General features: G+C 43.4%; 1 protein-coding gene across 13 annotated transcripts in view; it reads right to left on the minus strand.

The window, feature by feature from the left end:
- LOC143487899 (membrane-associated phosphatidylinositol transfer protein 2-like) overlaps nucleotides 1-24,041 on the minus strand; it is a 99,973-nt gene that overhangs the window by 10,706 nt on the left and 65,226 nt on the right. For 7 of the 13 annotated variants that reach the window (XM_076987182.1, XM_076987181.1, XM_076987184.1 and 4 more), the window contains 10 exons: nucleotides 23,329-23,499; nucleotides 21,242-21,382; nucleotides 19,287-19,454; nucleotides 18,478-18,777; nucleotides 9,987-10,135; nucleotides 9,723-9,839; nucleotides 9,358-9,474; nucleotides 8,583-8,737; nucleotides 3,287-3,436; nucleotides 2,886-3,069 (listed from right to left, as the gene is read on the minus strand). In XM_076987182.1, coding sequence (XP_076843297.1) covers nucleotides 2,886-3,069; nucleotides 3,287-3,436; nucleotides 8,583-8,737; nucleotides 9,358-9,474; nucleotides 9,723-9,839; nucleotides 9,987-10,135; nucleotides 18,478-18,777; nucleotides 19,287-19,454; nucleotides 21,242-21,382; nucleotides 23,329-23,499 — 1,652 coding nt within the window. Of the gene's footprint in view, nucleotides 1-2,885; nucleotides 3,070-3,286; nucleotides 3,437-7,002; nucleotides 7,821-8,582; nucleotides 8,738-9,357; nucleotides 9,475-9,722; nucleotides 9,840-9,986; nucleotides 10,136-18,477; nucleotides 18,778-19,286; nucleotides 19,455-21,241; nucleotides 21,383-23,328; nucleotides 23,500-24,041 lie in introns of those variants that run through there. The other 6 variants (XM_076987186.1, XM_076987192.1, XM_076987185.1 and 3 more) reach the window with 5 other exon arrangements.

A 24,041-nucleotide genomic window follows, 5' to 3' on the forward strand; every position in this document is an offset into this window, starting at 1 on the left:
ACGTGCACACCTCACTGATGACTAATGTAGTCACAACACAAACGTGCACACCTCACTGATGACTAATGTAGTCACAACACAAACGTGCACACCTCACTGATGACTAATGTAGTCACAACACAAACGTGCACACCTCACTGATGACTAATGTAGTCACAACAGAAACGTGCACACCTCACTGATGACTAATGTAGTCACAACAGAAACGTGCACACCTCACTGATGACTAATGTAGTCACAACACAAACGTGCACACCTCACTGATGACTAATGTAGTCACAACACAAACGTGCACACCTCACTGATGACTAATGTAGTCACAACACAAACGTGCACACCTCACTGATGACTAATGTAGTCACAACACAAACGTGCACACCTCACTCATGACTAATGTAGTCACAACACAAACGTGCACACCTCACTGATGACTAATGTAGTCACAACACAAACGTGCACACCTCACTCATGACTAATGTAGTCACAACACAAACATGCACACCTCACTCATGACTAATGTAGTCACAACACAAACGTGCACACCTCACTGATGACTAATGTAGTCACAACACAAACGTGCACACCTCACTCATGACTAATGTAGTCACAACACAAACGTGCACACCTCACTCATGACTAATGTAGTCACAACACAAACGTGCACACCTCACTGATGACTAATGTAGTCACAACAGAAACGTGCACACCTCACTGATGACTAATGTAGTCACAACACAAACGTGCACACCTCACTGATGACTAATGTAGTCACAACACAAACGTGCACACCTCACTCATGACTAATGTAGTCACAACACAAACGTGCACACCTCACTCATGACTAATGTAGTCACAACACAAACGTGCACACCTCACTCATGACTAATGTAGTCACAACACAAACGTGCACACCTCACTGATGACTAATGTAGTCACAACACAAACGTGCACACCTCACTGATGACTAATGTAGTCACAACACAAACGTGCACACCTCACTGATGACTAATGTAGTCACAACAGAAACGTGCACACCTCACTGATGACTAATGTAGTCACAACAGAAACGTGCACACCTCACTGATGACTAATGTAGTCACAACACAAACGTGCACACCTCACTGATGACTAATGTAGTCACAACACAAACGTGCACACCTCACTCATGACTAATGTAGTCACAACACAAACGTGCACACCTCACTCATGACTAATGTAGTCACAACACAAACGTGCACACCTCACTCATGACTAATGTAGTCACAACACAAACGTGCACACCTCACTCATGACTAATGTAGTCACAACACAAACGTGCACACCTCACTGATGACTAATGTAGTCACAACACAAACGTGCACACCTCACTGATGACTAATGTAGTCACAACACAAACGTGCACACCTCACTGATGACTAATGTAGTCACAACACAAACGTGCACACCTCACTGATGACTAATGTAGTCACAACACAAACGTGCACACCTCACTGATGACTAATGTAGTCACAACACAAACGTGCACACCTCACTGATGACTAATGTAGTCACAACACAAACGTGCACACCTTACTGATGACTAATGTAGTCACAACACAAACGTGCACACCTCACTGATGACTAATGTAGTCACAACACAAACGTGCACACCTCACTGATGACTAATGTAGTCACAACACATACGTGCACACCTCACTGATGACTAATGTAGTCACAACCAGTGATGGCTAAGTTACCTTGAAAAAGTAATCCGATTACTGATTACTCCTTTTAAAAGTAACTTAGTTACGTTACTGATTACTTGATTTTAAAAGTAACTACGTTAGATTACAAGTTACTTTAGTAGTTACATTCAGCAGCAAAATAAATTTTTCCAATACTCACTTTATTGGAAGTGCATTTTTAACAGTAACAATGTATTGAAGCAGGTTCGGTAACCGAGGCAGAAACTGTTTAATCCAAAAATCCCGAGGAGGGAAACTTTATTGATAACGCAACCCTGGCGCGCGCGCAGGCCCCCCCTCCCCCCCAGTGTCACTTAAAGGGCCAGACTCCTTGAGTGGCCAAGTGTCCGTTAGTGAATTCACCGTGAGCAGTAGTAGTCGCTACAGTATCTCCTGACATTACGTTTGTGTAGCTGCGCGGTATTATTTGTACATTTATTTGTAAACGTAATACAAGTGAACTGTTCAGTCAGACAGCTACTTGTGAAACGAAATACCATTACAATTTCAAGCATTTTAAAGTAGGCTACATTAGTCAAAATTCCAGCACTTTTCAAACATGGAACACAGTGCAACATTAAAATTCATCAGGTAAATGTTCCTTCCCCTGTTTTTGAGGGGTGTTTCTTTATACTACCACATATCGTTACGGAGAACACTGCAAAAATGACTTGTAAAACGCGCTCGCGCTCTCACAGGGTCGCGCACAGCGTGCGGAGTCGAGCGCTACGGTCAGACGCAAAAGTAGAACTGAGCCAAGAAGAAAGCAAAACTATATATTTTTACTAGGGAAAATAAAAATAGTAACGCACAGTTACGTGGATAAGTAACTTTAATCTGATTACTGGACTGGAAATAGTAGCGCGTTATATTACTCGTTACCGAAAAAAGTGGTCAGATTAGAGTAACGCGTAACGCGTTACTGACATCACTGGTCACAACACAAACGTGCACACCTCACTGATGACTAATGTAGTCACAACACAAACGTGCACACCTCACTGATGACTAATGTAGTTACAACACAAACGTGCACACCTCACTGATGACTAATGTAGTCACAACACAAACGTGCACACCTCACTGATGACTAATGTAGTCACAACACAAACGTGCACACCTCACTGATGACTAATGTAGTCACAACACAAACGTGCACACCTCACTGATGAGTGACTTGAGAAAGTTGGTCTTGTGTCTGAGGGGGTCGTGGACGAGGCCATCGCAGAAGGACACGATGCCATGGGGGAAGTTGTGCTGGGACAACCAGGCCACCACACGCTGCTTCTGCATATCAGGTCGACCCGTCACATAAATGATGAGATAACCCAGGTCCTGCCAGTGCCTACAGCCAAGAACGGGACAGCAGCCATTGTGAGAGAGGTGAAGTGATGATCCCTGTTCCGCTGTTCAGTTTTAACATGGGTTATTATACATTATACATTTAACATGGGTTATATTATACAATAATGAGATACCACAATATGCCCATACATATATATGTATATATTGTATATATTGTATATATATGTATATATTGTATATATTGTATGCTGCCTTACCTCACCACATCTACTGCACCTGCACGAACTTTAGGGTCACTGCCCATTATGGACACACTGGCAGCAAAAGAGCCATCGATACTGAACACCACAAACTCCGTGCCAGGAGGCAGTACTGTTAGGTAACTGTCGGCAAATGTGTGGTCACCTCTGTAAGATAAAAAATAATGTATGAAATTAAAATATAATAATAAAAATGAACTGCATGAAAATAACTATATAAATTCTCCAGAGTCCAGATTGATAGTTGTTGTCCAGGTTACAGTTGTTGTCCAGGTTAGTTGTTGTCCTGGTTACAATTGTTGTCCTGGTTACAGTTGTAACCACTTTATAGCACAGTTGTACTTTATAGCACAATTTTTGGAACCACTAAATCATGTAGCCTATCTATCTACTGACCTGGTGCACTAAAAATTAAAAACATTCCAATGCCTTACACTTATTTTGACATTCTAAAACACACTTTTTGCAAAGCACTAAACAGGTTACAACACTTCTAGCTAATTTTTACAAATCTTTAGACATCAAAGACTAATCCCTATGAGGAGCCCACAAGTTGCAAATCTTGGTTAGCACATCAATGTAGTCCAATACTGCATAGAGATTAGGAAGAATGAGGAAGAGGATGAGAATCCATAATGGATGAGATCAGAGCTACTCTGGTTGACCATGCGTTTTCTGGAGGCAAAGAGTCCAACCTAATCTGTGCTGCTACACTGTAGCATCATCCAGACAATTCAAAATGAGAATAGATAAGTAGACCCATCCTCGATACCCCCCATATTCAAATAGTTTGAAAAGTTTTTTTTTAAAATGATTTTTGTTTTCAATCGCGCTGTCCGCTCTTATTTTGAAATCGCGCACCACAATCTCAAGACGAGGCTGGCAATTGCCTCCATGGCAACAATAAACAGATAGCAGTAAAACTCAAGCATTTTGAAGAGACAATTCCGCAAAACTCAGAGATCAGAACAACAAAATTAAATTCTCTTAAAGCATCATATGAAACATCCAACCGAATCCTCCACACTTCTTTGACAAAACAGCAATAGGCAACACAATGCTCCCTTAGAGCAGCGTGGGTTTAGACGAAGCACATGAAGCCATTCACGGATTCAGAGATAATGAATAGTTATTCATTTTAATTCATGCCCAAATGCAAATTATATTTTTATTTTAGGTAATATTTTAGTTTTGAATAAGGAAAAGGAAATTTTATAAATTTTATACATTATATTGTTATGATACATTATCATACACGGTCCCAATAAATGGCCCCTTGAGTCATTGAGAAAAAAAATTGTGGCACATCATTTCTATTTGAGTACCCCTGCTATATACATACTACATCATGTACTAGACTACCCCTCTATACATACTACATCATGTACTAGACTACCCCTCTATACATACTACATCATGTACTAGACTACCCCTCTATACATACTACATCATGTACTAGACTACCCCTCTATACATACTACATCATGTACCAGACTACCCCTCTATACATACTACATCATGTACTAGACTACCCCTCTATACATACTACATCATGTACTAGACTACCCCTCTATACATACTACATCATGTACCAGACTACCCCTCTATACACACTACATCATGTACTAGACTACCCCTCTATACATACTACATCATGTACTAGACTACCACTCTATACATATTACATCATGTACTAGACTACCCCTCTATACATACTACATCATGTACTAGACTACCCCTCTATACATACTACATCATGTACTAGATTACCCCTCTATACATACTACATCATGTACTAGACTACCCCTCTATACATACTACATCATGTACTAGACTACCCCACTATACATACTACATCATGTACTAGACTACCCCTCTATACATACTACATCATGTACTAGACTACCCCTCTATACATACTACATCATGTACTAGACTACCCCTCTATACATACTACATCATGTACTAGATTACCCCTCTATACATACTACATCATGTACTAGACTACCCCTTGCTGGGTGGCTATCCACCTCAGAACAGAAAGAGACCATCATCAATATGGTCAGAGCCAACAACTTCATACGTTTCCAACAACTACAACAGCACATCATTACTGACCACGTCACCATCAGCAACATCCATTCAGTGAGTCTATCCGGACTGGGCCACTGACAGTGTGAAACAACTGTGTTATGAATTTGTCACTCATCATCATGCCACTCTTGGTCCCTACAACATTGTGCACATCATCACCTTCTTCAACACAGAGCACAACACACTCATTCTCCATCACTAGGGGGATAAACCAGAACAGTCCAGGTTTGTTGTCGTCTGGGACAACATAAGTTTGCACCGAGCTGCTCAAGTACAAACTGGTTCACTGAACAACCACGATATGTTGTGATTCACCTCCACCAAACTCTCCATTGCTGTTGAGTTCTTTTTGGCATGGAGGTGGTCGCCAACCCCAACAACGCAAATACATTCAGCAGGTGATGGAGGAAGCTTGAGGTTATTTTGTCTTTTTTTTCTATTTTGTTGTTCATGTGTTTACAGTATATACAGCATGTGTTGCTGTAGAGTTCATGCAAAACCAAAAAATCCCCCCGTAATTGTGTTTTACTTTATGGTGTAAATGTACAGAATATGCAGAAAAAAATCTGTATATTTGTTAATATTCATGTATATGTGAGACCTCTGACAGATCTTTACAGCAGACTACACACTGAACACTCAAACACGTGTTTTTCATTTGTCACGTCAGTGTGTAGTTGTCATATGGCAAAGACTGTTCATCTGATATTTGTGTGTAGCGTTTAGATGCAATAATATGGTATTGGCAAGAGTTGCAAGAGTTTTGGTTGAAGTGTGTGCTTTTTCCAAAAGTGTGAGATGTTTTGCCTGTTGTGTGTGTGGCGTTGGCTCCTGTGTGATAAGTTTAGACAAAAAGAGACATACTTTCAGAAATTGGGTCCTATACCACTGTACTACTTTAACTAACAGTAAAGATCATCTTCAACATAGTCAGAGCAAACAATAGCATACTTTTACTACAAGATCACATTACTGACAATGTCATCTTCAGCAACATCCATTCAGCAATGACCTGCACTGGACCAGTGAATATGAAGTATGTTCTTCTCTCCTCTCTCTGATACTTTATTCCAGTGTTCTGTGCCACCCAATATTGACTACTTTATTCCTATTTCATACTGTCATACAGTGCTGTAACAAACATCATAGTCATGATAGTCATAGTGCCATTGTCAGAACAGCTGTTTCTGAGTTCCTCTGCTGCAAGAGCTGCTACTTAGACCCAGTGCTCAAAGACAATATAGAGGCCACACACAGCACTTCACCACTTATATAATCCGCCGCATTGAGCACTTCCTCATATTCCAAAACAAAGATCTTGCTACCTACTAAATCTGGTCAAGCGGAACAAGATTCAGCTATTTCTGAACATTCTGCATCACCACATGTGGGTGTCCTAGATTCAGTTGCTGTAACAGACTCATCACTGGGTAGCTCTTTGGGTAGATGTCTTATTCCCTTTAGCACAGCAACGGTCCAAAAAAATGGATGTTAAACAATTTAGCATTTGAACACGTCAGCCCACCAAAGCAGCTAATTTCACTGCATTGCATGATTTACAGACGGATGCTCAATCCTAAAAACTCTCTGGCCATTAACCATTTCCCAGCCTCATTTACCAGAATTTTAGTTTTCACAAGCATCTAGTCTCCATCCGTCCTCCAACATGTTGTAACTGTGTCTCCTGCCTTCAACCTGTCAGCCAGGTTCGGAGTTGGCTTAATGTGCAAATAGACTTTATTAAACAAAACAACAAGTAACAAAATGAAAGCTACAACATCTACAATCAGCAAATCTAACAAGATAACAGATAACAAACCTAACGCTAACAGACAATACTAGCACATAGTACAGGTAAACCATGGGGAAATACGTTTACAGAGAAACAAGGATACACAGGAAATGGATACAAGTAAACATAAACAGAATCCAACAGAACACATGGTTTATATACACTAAATAATAAGGGTTAAACAGCACACAGGTCAGACACATACACATATGCGAGATAACCAGGGGCATATAACCAGATATAAATGAAGAGCACATAGATAACAAAGTCTAAACCAAAACAGAAGTGAACAAGGGATTCGGACACAGAGGAGAAGAGGAACCATGACAGAACACCAGCATGTTCTTTTTTGTGAGTTTTAACAAGTTGGTTTCTAGCTTTTGTAAATATGATTTTTGTGGGAAAAAATTATTCCTTTCGATATTACGGGTTACATCTAAAAGACACTGATTGGGTCACATAGGTACCTGCTCCTGTTTTGCAGGTGTGCATTATTACTGTAATAATGTTTTCATATAAGACTACTGTTAGGACCAGTGGTGGTGGTTGTCCAGATGTGTATCCCCTTCCACCACGCCTCTCTTCCTGGTTAATGCGGATTGGCTGCTTTCTCCCCAAGACCCACAGTTCCAAATTCAAAAAGATCTGCAAAGCCACGAAACTGAGTGATTCTTTGTCCATTTCAGTGTTGTTTGGTGTCTTGTGTGTGTTGGCTAAATTCTGGTTTTATTAACTTACTTTTGTGTGCTGTACCCTGATCATGATTCTGTATTTGTCCCTTCTGGTTTTGGTAGCTGATGTATATATTTTGTATACTCGTATAAATTGTCTATGTCGTTCGTCTGTATAGTAGTATTGTAAAGTGCCTTGGGTATCCTGAAAGGCGCTATATGAATTGAACATTCAATTGAACATTCATTCATTCATTGTTGACTTCTTCCCGTTTGGGCCAAGTTAAGTCAAGTCAAATTTATTTATATAGCGCTTTAAAACACGTTGTCACAAAGCAGCTTTACAATCGTATGGGTCCAGATCCCTAATGAGCAAGTCTGAGGTGACAGTGGCGAGGGAACTCCAAAGGGAACTCATCCTCCATTGAGTAGCCGGAAGAAGGGAATACGGCGCTCTTTTCTTTTTTAATATCACGTTCTCCTTGTTTTTGTTATGGGAAGTTAAGGTAGGTTTTTGTCCCTTATTTCCTTTTCTTTAAGTATAGGTAAGGTAGTTGATGTGGTTTTGTTATAGACATTTTTGTTTATTTGAGCATTGGGTTATTTCCTGAATATACATCCCTGGGCAGTTGTAAATAAATATTCATTATTTTTCCACTATCCATATTACAGTCTCTCCATCTCCTTTTCACTGGTATGTCTATTGCCTAGAGTAGCCGTAACCCTAGCAACCCACCTGACTACCATCTTTACTGGGTAAACCCCAACACCAAGACGTTTGCCCTCTGACTCAGGGATGGTGTAGGAGATACGGCCACTGCTGTTGGTCACGTCTGTGTGAAGATACTCCCATTCTCCTGAAGGTGGTTGGGTCATGATATAAATATCCACCTACACACATACATAAACACACAAATAAGAAAATAAACACACAATAAATCCAGCCTGGCTGAAGCACAGTAACGTGGAGTCAAACTGTAACTCTTTTAACATGTTTGAACTTGTTACATGTAGCTAATAATTGACATTTAACAATAATGCATAATATCGTGACATGTAGCAGTCTAATTACAGGATGACATACATAAAGGCTTTTGAAATGTCTGTTTTTCAGATGCGTCACTGTGTACACTGTGATGGGCTGACCTGGGTGACCGACATGCGTCCCAACACACGTGTTATAGTGTTGGGACCTGTGCAGTGTAAAACTCGGCCTGCAGTTGTTCTCTCCATTACAAGATTTAGAAAATATATACAGCATAAGAATACAGGTTGCCTAAGTAGATTATCACAACACTTACAACGAGATCTAATAACTCACCTGTTGCTCACCTATGATGTTATACATTTATCTCTTTCTTATTTCTCTCTTTTTAATGTTTTATTTTATATTTTAATATTTTGTACATTCTATATGCTGCTTGTGTTTTGTATTGTAAAGCGACTTTGAGTGTCCTGAAAAGCGCTATATTACATAAAATGTATTATTATTGTTGTTATTAATAGCTCACCTTTTCACCGGCCAGTGTCACCATGTCGAGTGGTCCATACATAAAACGCCCCATCACCACCTTCTGTGCATCCTCAGTGAAAACTGCATCATTAACTCTGTGATTTGCTGTTACATTCTGTCAGTGAAACAAGTAATCTATTGGCATTCACTATGCAAAGAAAGTGTAGGAATCATTACAATAAATGATTGCAATAAAGCACTTGGAACTTCTCATCTTATTCAGTGTAGAAACCAACAAAAAGCCCAAAACCCCTTATGCCCAAAATTCCTTATGCATGGGTGGACACTGGTGTCAAAGCTCCTTAAGAAACTGAAAGGGCTGCAGTAATTTTGAGTCTCTCTAACATGGACACTCTGACTCACGCGAATCTTAACGTGAGTCCTCTTCCGCAGCCACTTCTCACGTGGCTTAGACGGCGTGAACTCTGATACTTCTTTCCCGTCCAGCTCCAGAATACTGGAACTGTCATGCCTCATGACCTGGAAGTAACGAAGTAACCAGGAAAAAAAAAATTCTTTGCTTCAAATGATCTCCAAAATCAGCTTGAACCATCTTAGATGTATTACATTGTTAATTTGACTTGAGTGAAAGCTGTGGTGTTTTGATTAATTACAGTCTGAGCGCACCTGTCTCAACAAAAAGGAGACGACGTCTGTGGACTCCCAGTATGAGGCGTGGAAGAGGTGGGGCAGTGCTACGGTGGGAAAGGCCGTCAGAGCATCTGGACAGTAAAGTGCAAAGTCCAGACGTTTGGTGCCCCACCAGCGAGCAGCAACTATAAAAAGTGTGAGGAGATCCACCTTAGATCAGGACCAACATTATCTGCTGCATTTCGAGCCAGTCTGGAAGTGCAGAGGTCACCCCATGAATTCATTAGATTTTATGGCAAATTTCATATTAAGTATGTTATGTAATACACTAAATATTACAAAGACAATTGATACAAAGAGATGATCATCCTTCCCATGTGACCAACATGTACTGAAAGCAGAGTTAGTAGTATGGACCCATTTCTTGTTTTTAAATATGTATTTATAAAACATCAGCCACAGGCTTTTCTGTAGCTCTGTCAGTCACCTGAAGAGACATTTATGGTGCATGGTTCACTGGAAAAGATATAAGGACACATCACTTGCACATGAAACTTGAACTGGACATCAGTGTAAAGTTTGAACACCTGTGAAGACATTTATCTTAGTATTCATGAAATCCTAAGAAGAGGACTAAATATAACAATCTAATAATAATCAAATACATTGGTTCTGGTATTAAAAGCTTTTCTCCATGATTTCTCCAGGAGCATTTATACTGGAACCTGTCACGGTGACAGCTCCGGACCCTTCCCTGTGGGCGTGTCATGACGTCGTCTGCGTGCTGTTATGTCCATGTTTGTACTTCCGTGGGTGTGGGTTGTTTGTGAGCGTGTTCGTTTGTTACACCTGTGCCTTGTCTCGAGGTCACGTGGGTCTGTGTAACTCACCTATTTAATGTGCGTTCGCGCAGTGTCGTGTGCTCGTCTTTGTCTAAAGTTCATGCCTGTGCAAGCAGATGCGTTAGCGTGCTTGCACCGTATGTGCTGGGCTTTTCGTGTGTGCGTTAATAAACGTTGTGTGTTGCACCTTGAGACGCTCGTCGTGCCTCCTTTCTGCGAGCGTCACAGAAAGACGAGCCACCGTTATGCCAGGATACACGTCGGCACGCAAGAAGGGTAAGAAGAAGGCTAAGCGACGTCACGCCTCTTCCCCTGCGCGTCGCTCCGAGGTACCAGACCCGGAGCAGGAGATGCAGCAGGACCCCGTCTGTGCGTGTCTACTGCGCCAAGTTCAGGCGGCCGAGGACGAGGAGGAAGCGGAGTACTTCCGACGGGCCGCGAGCAGGGTATGGAGCGACAGGCACGGAGCTCCGCCCCTGGCATACCCTGCAGAAGGGACCTTCCCCCCAGCGGACCTGGAGGAAACTGAACCGTTTATGGTAGGGGTAGGCGCCGTTGGCCTCACTCCCCCCGAAGATGAGTTCGGGAGTGAGGACTCCGGAGAGTCTGAGAGTGAGGATGAGAGCAGCTGCCCTTCGCTCACGTCTGTGGCTTCCCCGATGTCGGACGAGGAGAGGGAGACCAGTCCCACGCCATCGGTCTACTCCGCGCCGACCGTGTACTATGGCGAAGAGAAGGAAGACACCAGCCCTCCGCCGTCGGAGTGGTCGGAGTACACCGAGCACTCCGATGAAGAGGAGGAGGAGGTCACCAGCCCCCCTCCGTCGTGGTACGCAGCACCGTCAGAAGAGGAGGAGAGTCTCCGGTCTGCGAGTTCGCTCCTGACGGTGTACAAAGGGGGTGGGAGCGGACCGGACAGTCTGTCCGCATCAGTGAGTGGGGATTCGGATGAGGGGGAGCCCATGGAGCACTCACGGTGCGAGACCCCCGCCCCGTCGATGGACTGGAGCGTAGCCGAGGAGGGAGAGTCGGCGATGGACACCACCCCCGATACCGGAGCCAGGGGAGGCCAGCCTGGCACCGGCGGGGCCTCCTACGGGGGTCACCCGGAGCGGGGGAATGGGCGCCGGCAGGCTTATGGGGCGGCAAGCACTTACTGCAAACCCGGTGGAGGGAGCCGCGGACCTGGGAGAACGGTTGCCGCGAGACCCACCGGTAGTGCTGCCTTTAAGCGGGCTACCAATCGCGCTGCACCTCGCGCGCCCGCCAGAGGGACTGCTCCCAAGCGGGCTACTGGTCGCGCTACACCTCGCGCGTCCACCAGAGGGACTGCTCCCAAGCGGGCTACTGGTCGCGCTACACCCAGCGCGTCCGCCAGCCGCGCGGCTCTCGGCGATGAGCGGGCGGAACAGGCGGGAGGAGTACCGCCGTCTGCGGCATCACCAGCCCCCGGGGCTTTCTCGCCGCTACAGGCGTCGCACAAGGCGGGAGGCCTGGTTCCGAGGATGAATGTGTGTGTGCCTATATGTTTGTCTATTCCCCTGTGTCTCCCTAATTTCCTTTTCCCGTTCGTTCCTCTTGTGTTTCATGTGCCAGTGTGTGTGTTTGTCAGCGTGCCATTGTTTAATGTTTTCTCCCCTGTCTTCCCAGGGAGGGTGTGCTAGAGCTGTTCGCGGCGGTTCCCGCCGTCGGGGGTGACGGCTCTCGGAGGCTCGTGATCCCGGCGGCTCCGGACCTGCCCCGTTGGTGTTGGTTCGGGGCTTCCCAGCTGCGCGGGACGCTCCGGGAGTAGCGAGCCCCTGGCGGAGGGTTCTGTCACGGTGACAGCTCCGGACCCTTCCCTGTGGGCGTGTCATGACGTCGTCTGCGTGCTGTTATGTCCATGTTTGTACTTCCGTGGGTGTGGGTTGTTTGTGAGCGTGTTCGTTTGTTACACCTGTGCCTTGTCTCGAGGTCACGTGGGTCTGTGTAACTCACCTATTTAATGTGCGTTCGCGCAGTGTCGTGTGCTCGTCTTTGTCTAAAGTTCATGCCTGTGCAAGCAGATGCGTTAGCGTGCTTGCACCGTATGTGCTGGGCTTTTCGTGTGTGCGTTAATAAACGTTGTGTGTTGCACCTTGAGACGCTCGTCGTGCCTCCTTTCTGCGAGCGTCACAGAACCCAGCAGTTTACTACTAAACTGCCCAAAGTAGTGTGTTTGTCTGCATAAGTGTGTGTGAAATGGGTCCATTACAAATAAAGAAGCAAAGTGTGTCTATATTTAACTCAAATGTGTTAATTGTTAATGCATGTTTAACATAACATCTTAATTCAAAGTAGTCTAATCTTGGATTAGTGCTTATTATTAAATAACCAAAAGATTTATGTTAAAAGAAACATTTATGATACAAATGATCATTCACCAGAAAAGAATGCCTGAACCACTAAAGAGTCACTCCATCACTCCGTCAACCATACGTGCCATACATGCATTTTAAAATACTGTCATTTGGCAAAGTTAGTGAAAAACCTGGAACCCAAGAAAGAGAGCAGAACTTAAGAAAGAAAGGGGGGAGGACCACAGTTACTACTGTACCTGTCTGAATATAACACCAGGGAGAAGGACCACAGTTACTACTGTACCTGTCTGAATATAACACCAGGGAGAAGGACCACAGTTACTACTGTACCTGTCTGAATATAACACCAGGGAGAAGGACCACAGTTACTACTGTACCTGTCTGAATATAACACCAGGGAGAAGGACCACAGTTACTACTGTACCTGTCTGAATATAACACCAGGGAGAAGGACCACAGTTACTACTGTACCTGTCTGAATATAACACCAGGGAGAAGGACCACAGTTACTACTGTACCTGTCTGAATATAACACCAGGGAGAAGGACCACAGTTACTACTGTACCTGTCTGAATATAACACCAGGGAGAAGGACCACAGTTACTACTGTACCTGTCTGAATATAACACCAGGGAGAAGGACCACAGTTACTACTGTACCTGTCTGAATATAACACCAGGGAGAAGGACCACAGTTACTACTGTACCTGTCTGAATATAACACCAGGGAGAAGGACCACAGTTACTACTGTACCTATCTGAATATAACACCAGGGAGAAGGACCACAGCTACTACTGTACCTGTCTGAATATAACACCAGGGAGAAGGACCACAGTTACTACTGTACCTATCTGAATATAACACCAGGGAGAAGGACCACAGTTACTACTGTACCTATCTGAATATAACACCAGGGAGAAGGACCACAGTTACTACTGTACCTGTCTGAATATAACACCAGGGAGAAGGACCACAGTTACTACTGTACCTGTCTGAATATAACACCAGGGAGAAGGACCACAGTTACTACTGTACCTGTCTGAATATAACACCAGGGAGAAGGACCACAGTTACTACTGTACCTGTCTGAATATAACACCAGGGAGAAGGACCACAGTTACTACTGTACCTGTCTGAATATAACACCAGGGAGAAGGACCACAGTTACTACTGTACCTATCTGAATATAACACCAGGGAGAAGGACCACAGTTACTACTGTACCTGTCTGAATATAACACCAGGGAGAAGGACCACAGTTACTACTGTACCTGTCTGAATATAACACCAGGGGAAATGACCACAGCTACTACTGTACCTGTCTGAATATAACACCAGGGAGAAGGACCACAGCTACTACTGTACCTGTCTGAATATAACACCAGGGAGAAGGACCACAGCTACTACTGTACCTGTCTGAATATAACACCAGGGAGAAGGACCACAGCTACTACTGTACCTGTCTGAATATAACACCAGGGAGAAGGACCAGTTACTACTGTACCTGTCTGAATATAACACCAGGGAGAAGGACCACAGTTACTACTGTACCTGTCTGAATATAACACCAGGGAGAAGGACCACAGTTACTACTGTACCTGTCTGAATATAACACCAGGGGAAATGACCACAGTTACTACTGTACCTGTCTGAATATAACACCAGGGAGAAGGACCACAGTTACTACTGTACCTGTCTGAATATAACACCAGGGAGAAGGACCACAGCTACTACTGTACCTGTCTGAATATAACACCAGGGGAAATGACCACAGTTACTACTGTACCTATCTGAATATAACACCAGGGGAAATGACCACAGTTACTACTGTACCTATCTGAATATAACACCAGGGGAAATGACCACAGTTACTACTGTACCTATCTGAATATAACACCAGGGGAAATGACCACAGTTACTACTGTACCTGTCTGAATATAACACCAGGGAGAAGGACCACAGTTACTACTGTACCTGTCTGAATATAACACCAGGGAGAAGGACCACAGTTACTACTGTACCTGTCTGAATATAACACCAGGGAGAAGGACCACAGTTACTACTGTACCTATCTGAATATAACACCAGGGAGAAGGACCACAGTTACTACTGTACCTGTCTGAATATAACACCAGGGAGAAGGACCACAGTTACTACTGTACCTGTCTGAATATAACACCAGGGAGAAGGACCACAGTTACTACTGTACCTATCTGAATATAACACCAGGGAGAAGGACCACAGTTACTACTGTACCTGTCTGAATATAACACCAGGGAGAAGGACCACAGCTACTACTGTACCTGTCTGAATATAACACCAGGGGAAATGACCACAGTTACTACTGTACCTATCTGAATATAACACCAGGGGAAATGACCACAGTTACTACTGTACCTATCTGAATATAACACCAGGGGAAATGACCACAGTTACTACTGTACCTATCTGAATATAACACCAGGGGAAATGACCACAGTTACTACTGTACCTGTCTGAATATAACACCAGGGAGAAGGACCACAGTTACTACTGTACCTGTCTGAATATAACACCAGGGAGAAGGACCACAGTTACTACTGTACCTGTCTGAATATAACACCAGGGAGAAGGACCACAGTTACTACTGTACCTATCTGAATATAACACCAGGGAGAAGGACCACAGTTACTACTGTACCTGTCTGAATATAACACCAGGGAGAAGGACCACAGTTACTACTGTACCTGTCTGAATATAACACCAGGGAGAAGGACCACAGTTACTACTGTACCTATCTGAATATAACACCAGGGAGAAGGACCACAGTTACTACTGTACCTGTCTGAATATAACACCAGGGAGAAGGACCACAGTTACTACTGTACCTGTCTGAATATAACACCAGGGGAAATGACCACAGTTACTACTGTACCTGTCTGAATATAACACTAGGGAGAAGGACCACAGTTACTACTGTACCTGTCTGAATATAACACCAGGGAGAAGGACCACAGCTACTACTGTACCTGTCTGAATATATCACCAGGGGAAATGACCACAGTTACTACTGTACCTGTCTGAATATAACACCAGGGAGAAGGACCACAGTTACTACTGTACCTGTCTGAATATAACACCAGGGAGAAGGACCACAGTTACTACTGTACCTGTCTGAATATAACACCAGGGGAAATGACCACAGTTACTACTGTACCTGTCTGAATATATCACCAGGGGAAATGACCACAGTTACTACTGTACCTGTCTGAATATAACACCAGGGAGAAGGACCACAGTTACTACTGTACCTGTCTGAATATAACACCAGGGAGAAGGACCACAGTTACTACTGTACCTGTCTGAATATAACACCAGGGAGAAGGACCACAGCTACTACTGTACCTGTCTGAATATATCACCAGGGGAAATGACCACAGTTACTACTGTACCTGTCTGAATATAACACCAGGGAGAAGGACCACAGTTACTACTGTACCTGTCTGAATATAACACCAGGGAGAAGGACCACAGCTACTACTGTACCTGTCTGAATATAACACCAGGGGAAATGACCACAGTTACTACTGTACCTGTCTGAATATAACACCAGGGAGAAGGACCACAGTTACTACTGTACCTGTCTGAATATAACACCAGGGAGAAGGACCACAGCTACTACTGTACCTGTCTGAATATAACACCAGGACAAATGACCACAGTTACTACTGTACCTATCTGAATATAACACCAGGGAGAAGGACCACAGTTACTACTGTACCTGTCTGAATATAACACCAGGGAGAAGGACCACAGCTACTACTGTACCTGTCTGAATATAACACCAGGACAAATGACCACAGTTACTACTGTACCTATCTGAATATAACACCAGGGAGAAGGACCACAGTTACTACTGTACCTGTCTGAATATAACACCAGGGAGATGGACCACAGTTACTACTGTACCTGTCTGAATATAACACCAGGGAGAAGGACCACAGTTACTACTGTACCTGTCTGAATATAACACCAGGGAGAAAGACCACAATTACTACTGTACCTGTCTGAATATAACACCAGGGAGAAGGACCACAGCTACTACTGTACCTGTCTGAATACAACACCAGGGGAAATGACCACAGCTACTACTGTACCTGTCTGAATATAACACCAGGGAAAATGACCACAGCTACTACTGTACCTGTCTGAATATAACACCAGGGAGAAGGACCACAGTTACTACTGTACCTGTCTGAATATAACACCAGGGAGAAGGACCACAGTTACTACTGTACCTGTCTGAATATAACACCAGGGAGAAGGACCACAGTTACTACTGTACCTATCTGAATATAACACCAGGGAGAAGGACCACAGTTACTACTGTACCTGTCTGAATATAACACCAGGGAGAAGGACCACAGTTACTACTGCACCTGTCTGAATATAACACCAGGGAGAAAGACCACAATTACTACTGTACCTGTCTGAATATAACACCAGGGAGAAGGACCACAGTTACTACTGTACCTGTCTGAATATAACACTAGGGAGAAGGACCACAGCTACTACTGTACCTGTCTGAATATAACACCAGGACAAATGACCACAGTTACTACTGTACCTATCTGAATATAACACCAGGGAGAAGGACCACAGTTACTACTGTACCTGTCTGAATATAACACCAGGGAGAAGGACCACAGTTACTACTGTACCTATCTGAATATAACACCAGGGAGAAGGACCACAATTACTACTGTACCTGTCTGAATATAACACCAGGGAAAATGACCACAGCTACTACTGTACCTGTCTGAATACAACACCAGGGAGAGTGACCACAGCTGCTACTGTACCTGTCTGAATATAATACCAGGGAGAAAGACCACAGTTACTACTGTACCTGTCTGAATATAACACCAGGGAGAAGGACCACAATTACTACTGTACCTGTCTGAATATAACACCAGGGAGAAGGACCACAATTACTACTGTACCTATCTGAATATAACACCAGGGAAAATGACCACAGCTACTACTGTACCTGTCTGAATATAACACCAGGGAGAAGGACCACTTGAAATAGCCTCATCAGTGTTACCTCATCAAAAATTAGCTGCAAGATCCTCTTAAACATAATGGACACATAGATAAATGTGTCAAAAATGAATGTGGCAGAATAACACAAAAGAAAAAAAAAACAAATAAACAGGTACACTTAATTCTGTGGGAAGCTTGTCCATTCTCCAGTGTTGCCCTATTCAATGATCATGAAGGTTTGGAGATAGAAGAGATTTGTTAGATTGCTAAGTGAAGGACAGAAGATGGTGGTCAGTTGAGACTCCAGTCCCATCCTGAATACCTTGTTCTATGTCCGGCTGTGAGTCAATAGAAACCAGGTCACACATGGCAAAATCCAAGGAAGCTGTGTTGGTTCGCCGAAAACCCAATGGAGAACATGGACTTGTCTCAGCATCTGGTTCTAGATCAGGTGCTGGTTCTAGATCAGGTGCTGGGTCTATTTCAGGTGATGGTAATTGCAGATTCTTAACTTTTCTGTGCAGCTTAGGAGAAGGGCTTCTTGGGAAGAGTTTTTGGGACGTCAAGGCGAGTTGGGCCAAAAGACTGGATTTTTTGGATTTGTTAACTTGGCAGGTATTTGCTATGAAATAAAAAAACATTAAGACAACTTAAATGCAGGGAGTTGATTTTTGTTTTAATTTTTTAAAATAATTTTGGTATAAATACACAAAGCTGTCATCCTATTAGCCCATCCAACTTGTTTACCAACCGATTTTTCATTAGAAACACTAAAACGTAAAAATAAGTATACATTATTTTATGAGATTGTTTAAAAGTGAGACTAGGTCAGTTTAATGGACTAAAACGCAATGAGCATATCCATGCACTGCATGCACCTTGAGCAAACAAGACAATGAACACAGAACACTGCACAGAAGAACGATTTCTTCCTTCCTAAGATACTATTTGCATTTAAACTCATTCTGTCTGGCTGTTGAACTGCTTAGAGGCATTCGGTGTGTGTGGTATAAATGGCATTTGTGTGGGAAGAGGGGTAATTGTGATTGCAAATGAGTGATGAGTGAAAGTGAGGGAGACAGAGGGAAAGAAAGAGAGAGTTCGAGCAGGGCACCAGTAGCACACACTTACTGTTGGCTATGCTGGATGCAGTGTAACTGTCTGCCATCCCTGAGACCTGGCTGGCAATGCTGACCTCACTGGCACGCCGTACTGGGCCCCGGGACTGGGGGGCCATTATGGGGGAAGAGGGGTACGAACTGTCCGTGAAGACACCACCATGAGACTGAACAACATCCGCTAGTGAGCCGAAACAAGGAGAGACACACACACCCTTAGAGACTTCTGAAACACACACATACACATAATGACATGGACAAGGAATTATACATAGAGAATGTGCATTGTATTAGTTCGGAAGCCATTTTATTGTTGTACATGATGTAATTTCTGCAGCAGTCTTACTATAAGTTAGCTACTCAGTCTGACATACTCCGTGTACACTGAACCTACGACAATGTTCCACATTGTTTTGGGGGCAGAACTGAATTCTGGAATTGGTTTAACTGCAAATCAAATTCTGATTATATTATTATTTGCATTTACATTCCACAATAATTTTTTTTTTTATATTAGCAAGTCTGCTTAACTAAATCCAACAATTTGGTTTAGGCTATTCACAGATCTGTGAAAGGCAGACCTACAAAAACTTAAAAACTGAAATTTTGCATGGACTGAATGAAACAGCACTGATCATTTTTTAATATATGATATATAGTATAGCAAGACAGTATAATATAAATCCTAAACTCCAGTAAGTTACATTTACAGTGTTTCAACAAGTCAATTAATTGGACCACACACTGACCACTGTGTTTTATTATTAAAATTTGTTTCTATTGTTTGTATTTCTATCTTGTGTCAAGCAGCAAATGTATGTGATATAGCAAACAAACAACTCTAAAACATTTATTGGTTATGTAAAACTGACAAAATGACAACTGAATAACAAACAATCACTTTGCAGAAACTAGAATCACTTCAACATGTTTTTGTGACAGTCACCCTTTGGTTGTTTGAAAATTTTACCCAGGAGGCAAAATCAACCCAGCTTTGTGGTAATTATGTAGCTGTGCAAAAGCAACCAAGATGGCTAAACTTCACAAACACAAACATGCACACAAAAACATGCAGGCTTAAAGAGCATTCACTGCTAACAATGACTGAGATCCTAACTGTGTGTGGAGTCCACACATTACCCATACACAGGATTTATGTACAAGATTTCCATATAATAACTCCTCAGTGCAAGACTGCTGGCCAGAATTTCCTTCAGAATTTTTGAGAATACAGGAAAGAAGCAATTTTCCTAGATCTTTTCTGCTCTTGACAGATTTTTGATAAATATTCACAAATATCAGACTCTGAGTTTATACCGGGTTCACTGTAGCAGGGATAGGCTGACAGAACGCTGACCATGTAATAGTTACAGTGGCGTACAGAACCAGACAGAAGACAGAAGAGGTAATTGGGAAGTTCACGATGCGTGCACAGGAGTAGACGTTTACTTATATATATTCTATTAAATATTAAATGTTTAATCTTGGTAAGCTAACAAAAAAATAGCAAATGGAATCAGCAATACAGCAGCAGGAATAAAAGGTAAAGAAACTATTTCAGCACTTATAGTGCTGTAATGTAACTGTAGTGTACTCTAACCCACGCATCAAAATGTGCTATCTTCCTTTAACAGGCAGCAAAGCAACTGACCCTAAAGTTGAAAAGCTAATGACTGGTCATTATTGCTTGGTGCTAGCCATACCTCTGCTAAATTAACTAATGTGAACTGACATTAGAGCGCCAGCACCCTCCTTAAATTTCACCTAAAACAAAACACAGAACCACACTGGACTCCCTCCACACTTACTGCTGCCCACCGCAGCATTTCCACAAATTTTGGGTTCAGTTTCAACATCTATTTTCACTCATTTTTCTGTATGGGTAAGGCTGAAGAAGATGAAATTAATGAGCTTAATGCCACAAACACGGAGCAGGAAGTGGAGAGTCAGACGGCAGAGGCTACACACAGTGGAGAGATGAGGATGGGATCTTGGGAGAGTACTCGGGCCAGTGGAGCGCAGGCACAGAGATGCAAAGCTCACTGACAACGTCCTGACATCGATGTGAGTTCTCCATCAGCATCTGGGGGAAACTGTGAACTGTCTCCACTGAGCAGGGTCAAGGTTCAAGAATCAGAGTAGAGGAAAGACGATGGGAATGAGTTGGGAAGGCCAGGGGAAGAGCAGGAAGAAAGGAATAGGTTAACAAATACGGACAGCAGCAGAAAACAAGGTCTGCATCAGTCCCCTGTCCAGCAATCGTACAAGCTCTAATTTACTTGCTCTTGCCACATTCTTTTCAGGGAGTCCCTGAACCATTTTAAGAACCATCCTGGTATTCCTTTGTTCGACTTACATTCACTGGATTAAACCTAAAAGTTGCTCAGACACTTTTTTTTTTACAATTGTCACTGTAATGTTCATGAGAGCAAAAAAGAAACAAACAAAACACAAAAATAATAGCATGACATATCCAGAACAGAAAAGAAAAAAATATATATTTGTTAATGTGAAAACAGGGACAGGCATGCCAGTTCTAGACCCCATCAAGGCTCCACAGCAATGCCCCTCTCATTCAAACCCCCTCCACCCCAAACCCAACCCCAACAACCCCACCCCAAACTCAACCCCAACAACCCCACCCCAAACTCAACCCCAACCCCCTTGACCCCAAACTCAATCCCAACCCCTCCACCCCAAACTCAACCCCAACAAACCCACCCCAAACTCAACCCCAACCCCTCCACCCCAAACTCAACCCCAACCCCCTTGACCCCAAACTCAACCCCAACCCCTCCACCCCAAACTCAACCCCAACAACCCCACCCCAAACTCAATCCCAACCCCTCCACCCCAAACTCAACCCCAACAACCCCACCCCAAACTCAATCCCAACCCCTCCACCCCAAACTCAACCCCAACAACCCCACCCCAAACTCAATCCCAACCCCTCCACCCCAAACTCAACCCCAACCCCCTTGACCCCAAACTCAACCCCAACAACCCCACCCCAAACTCAACCCCAACAACCCAACCCAAAACTCAACCCCAACCCCCTCCTCCCCAATCTCAACCCCAACCCCCTTGACCCCAAACTCTAAATGTAAATGTGCCATATTTTGTCAATTGTGATTTTTCACTGCAATCAAAATTTATCCTCCGTATTTACCCATCTGTGCAGTTAGAACACACACACACACACACACACACACACACACACACTAGTGATTACTAGGGGGCTGTGGATCACACGTGCCCAGAGCGGTGGACAGCCCTAGCCCGGCGCCCGGGGAGCAGTTGGGGTTAGGTGCCTTGCTCAAGGGCACCTCGGTCATGGCCTCAGGTCTGGGAATCGAAGCCACGACCCTCCGGTCACAAGACCAGTTCCCTACCACCAGGCCATGACTGCCCCTAAGTATCTATCCCAACCCCTCCACCCCAAACTCAACCCCAACAACCCCACTCCAAACTCAAATCCAACCCCTCCACCCAAAACTCAACCCCAACAACTCCACCCAAAACTCAACCCCAACCCACCCCAAACTCAACCCCAACAACTCCACCCCAAACTCAACCCTAAAAACCTCACCCCAAACTCAACCCCAACCCCCTCCACCCCAAACTCAACCCTAACAACCCCACCCCAAGCTCAACGCCAACAACCTAAACCCAAACTCCATGCCACCCCATTTTAGATGTGGCTGGTGTTGCTATGGCAAGTCAGCAGGGCTAAATGAACTACATATCTGCCAGTGAAACCAAGTCAACAATAATCAAGTCTACAATTGGACTGGAGCATTGAAAGACCACAGCAATGCCTGACTGGTGATGTTACTGAAGGCTTCCTCAAAATAAAATAAATAACTTCACAGTTATTCATAGCAAGACATATAGTTATGGAAAAGGGCAATATAGCTTATATTCAAAGCAATTTTATAAATATTCTTTTCATCCTCCTTTCATGTGCACAGCCAAAAATAAGAACAAGAATCCTAGTCCGTATCTATGTTTTAGATGTTTTGATTGTAGAGGTTTGAGTAAGCTAATGTGCCTACCTAGCAAGGCAGAGCTGCCATCTCCCAGAGGGAAGCGTTGGTAGCGAGGAACACTGAAGGGAGGGAGCAGGTGGAACTTCTTCTCCAGCAGGGGCTCCAGGCGTGAGGCAGAGGGGTCGGCTGGATGGAACAGGTTGTACACTTGCTGACAGGCAGGACGCAGCTGAGCCACTAGGGGGCATCAGAGGAGAAAATTAATTGCCTGCCTATTCCAGTTCTACATTAACTGCCTGCATGTCCCAGAACTACTGAAAAATTCCATGCAGACAGAGTGAGCAAACAGCCAGAGGGCAGGTGGTTATGTTTGTCTTATCAAGCAGTAAAAACACTTTCAACTCTTCAATATTATGTGTCAGCAAATTGCCAGGTAGCTGGTGGGGTTTTGCTTATCATAAAACCATTTACATTTTACATTTTTCCATAGATGTTATCAATACAGCAGAACATTGAACTATGTTTGGTGAGATTAGCTTTAATTTTCTTCTCACTTCCATTAACCCTAACTCTAGAATTTCACAGTTTTATTTACAAATTTATACAGCAACAGCTGTCAGTGAAGATTTAGTGTACTATCTTCACAACATTCTTTTCTCACAATCATACACACACTACATACTCTAATAGAAACCTTTTTTATTAGAAACACATTCTGGTTTCTAATAAAAACTTACCAGACCTGGAAAGTCATGCAAAAAAACTGTACTTTTTTATAC

The sequence above is a fragment of the Brachyhypopomus gauderio genome, unplaced genomic scaffold, assembly GCF_052324685.1.
Source record: "Brachyhypopomus gauderio isolate BG-103 unplaced genomic scaffold, BGAUD_0.2 sc51, whole genome shotgun sequence".
NCBI classification, from domain to species: domain Eukaryota; kingdom Metazoa; phylum Chordata; class Actinopteri; order Gymnotiformes; family Hypopomidae; genus Brachyhypopomus; species Brachyhypopomus gauderio.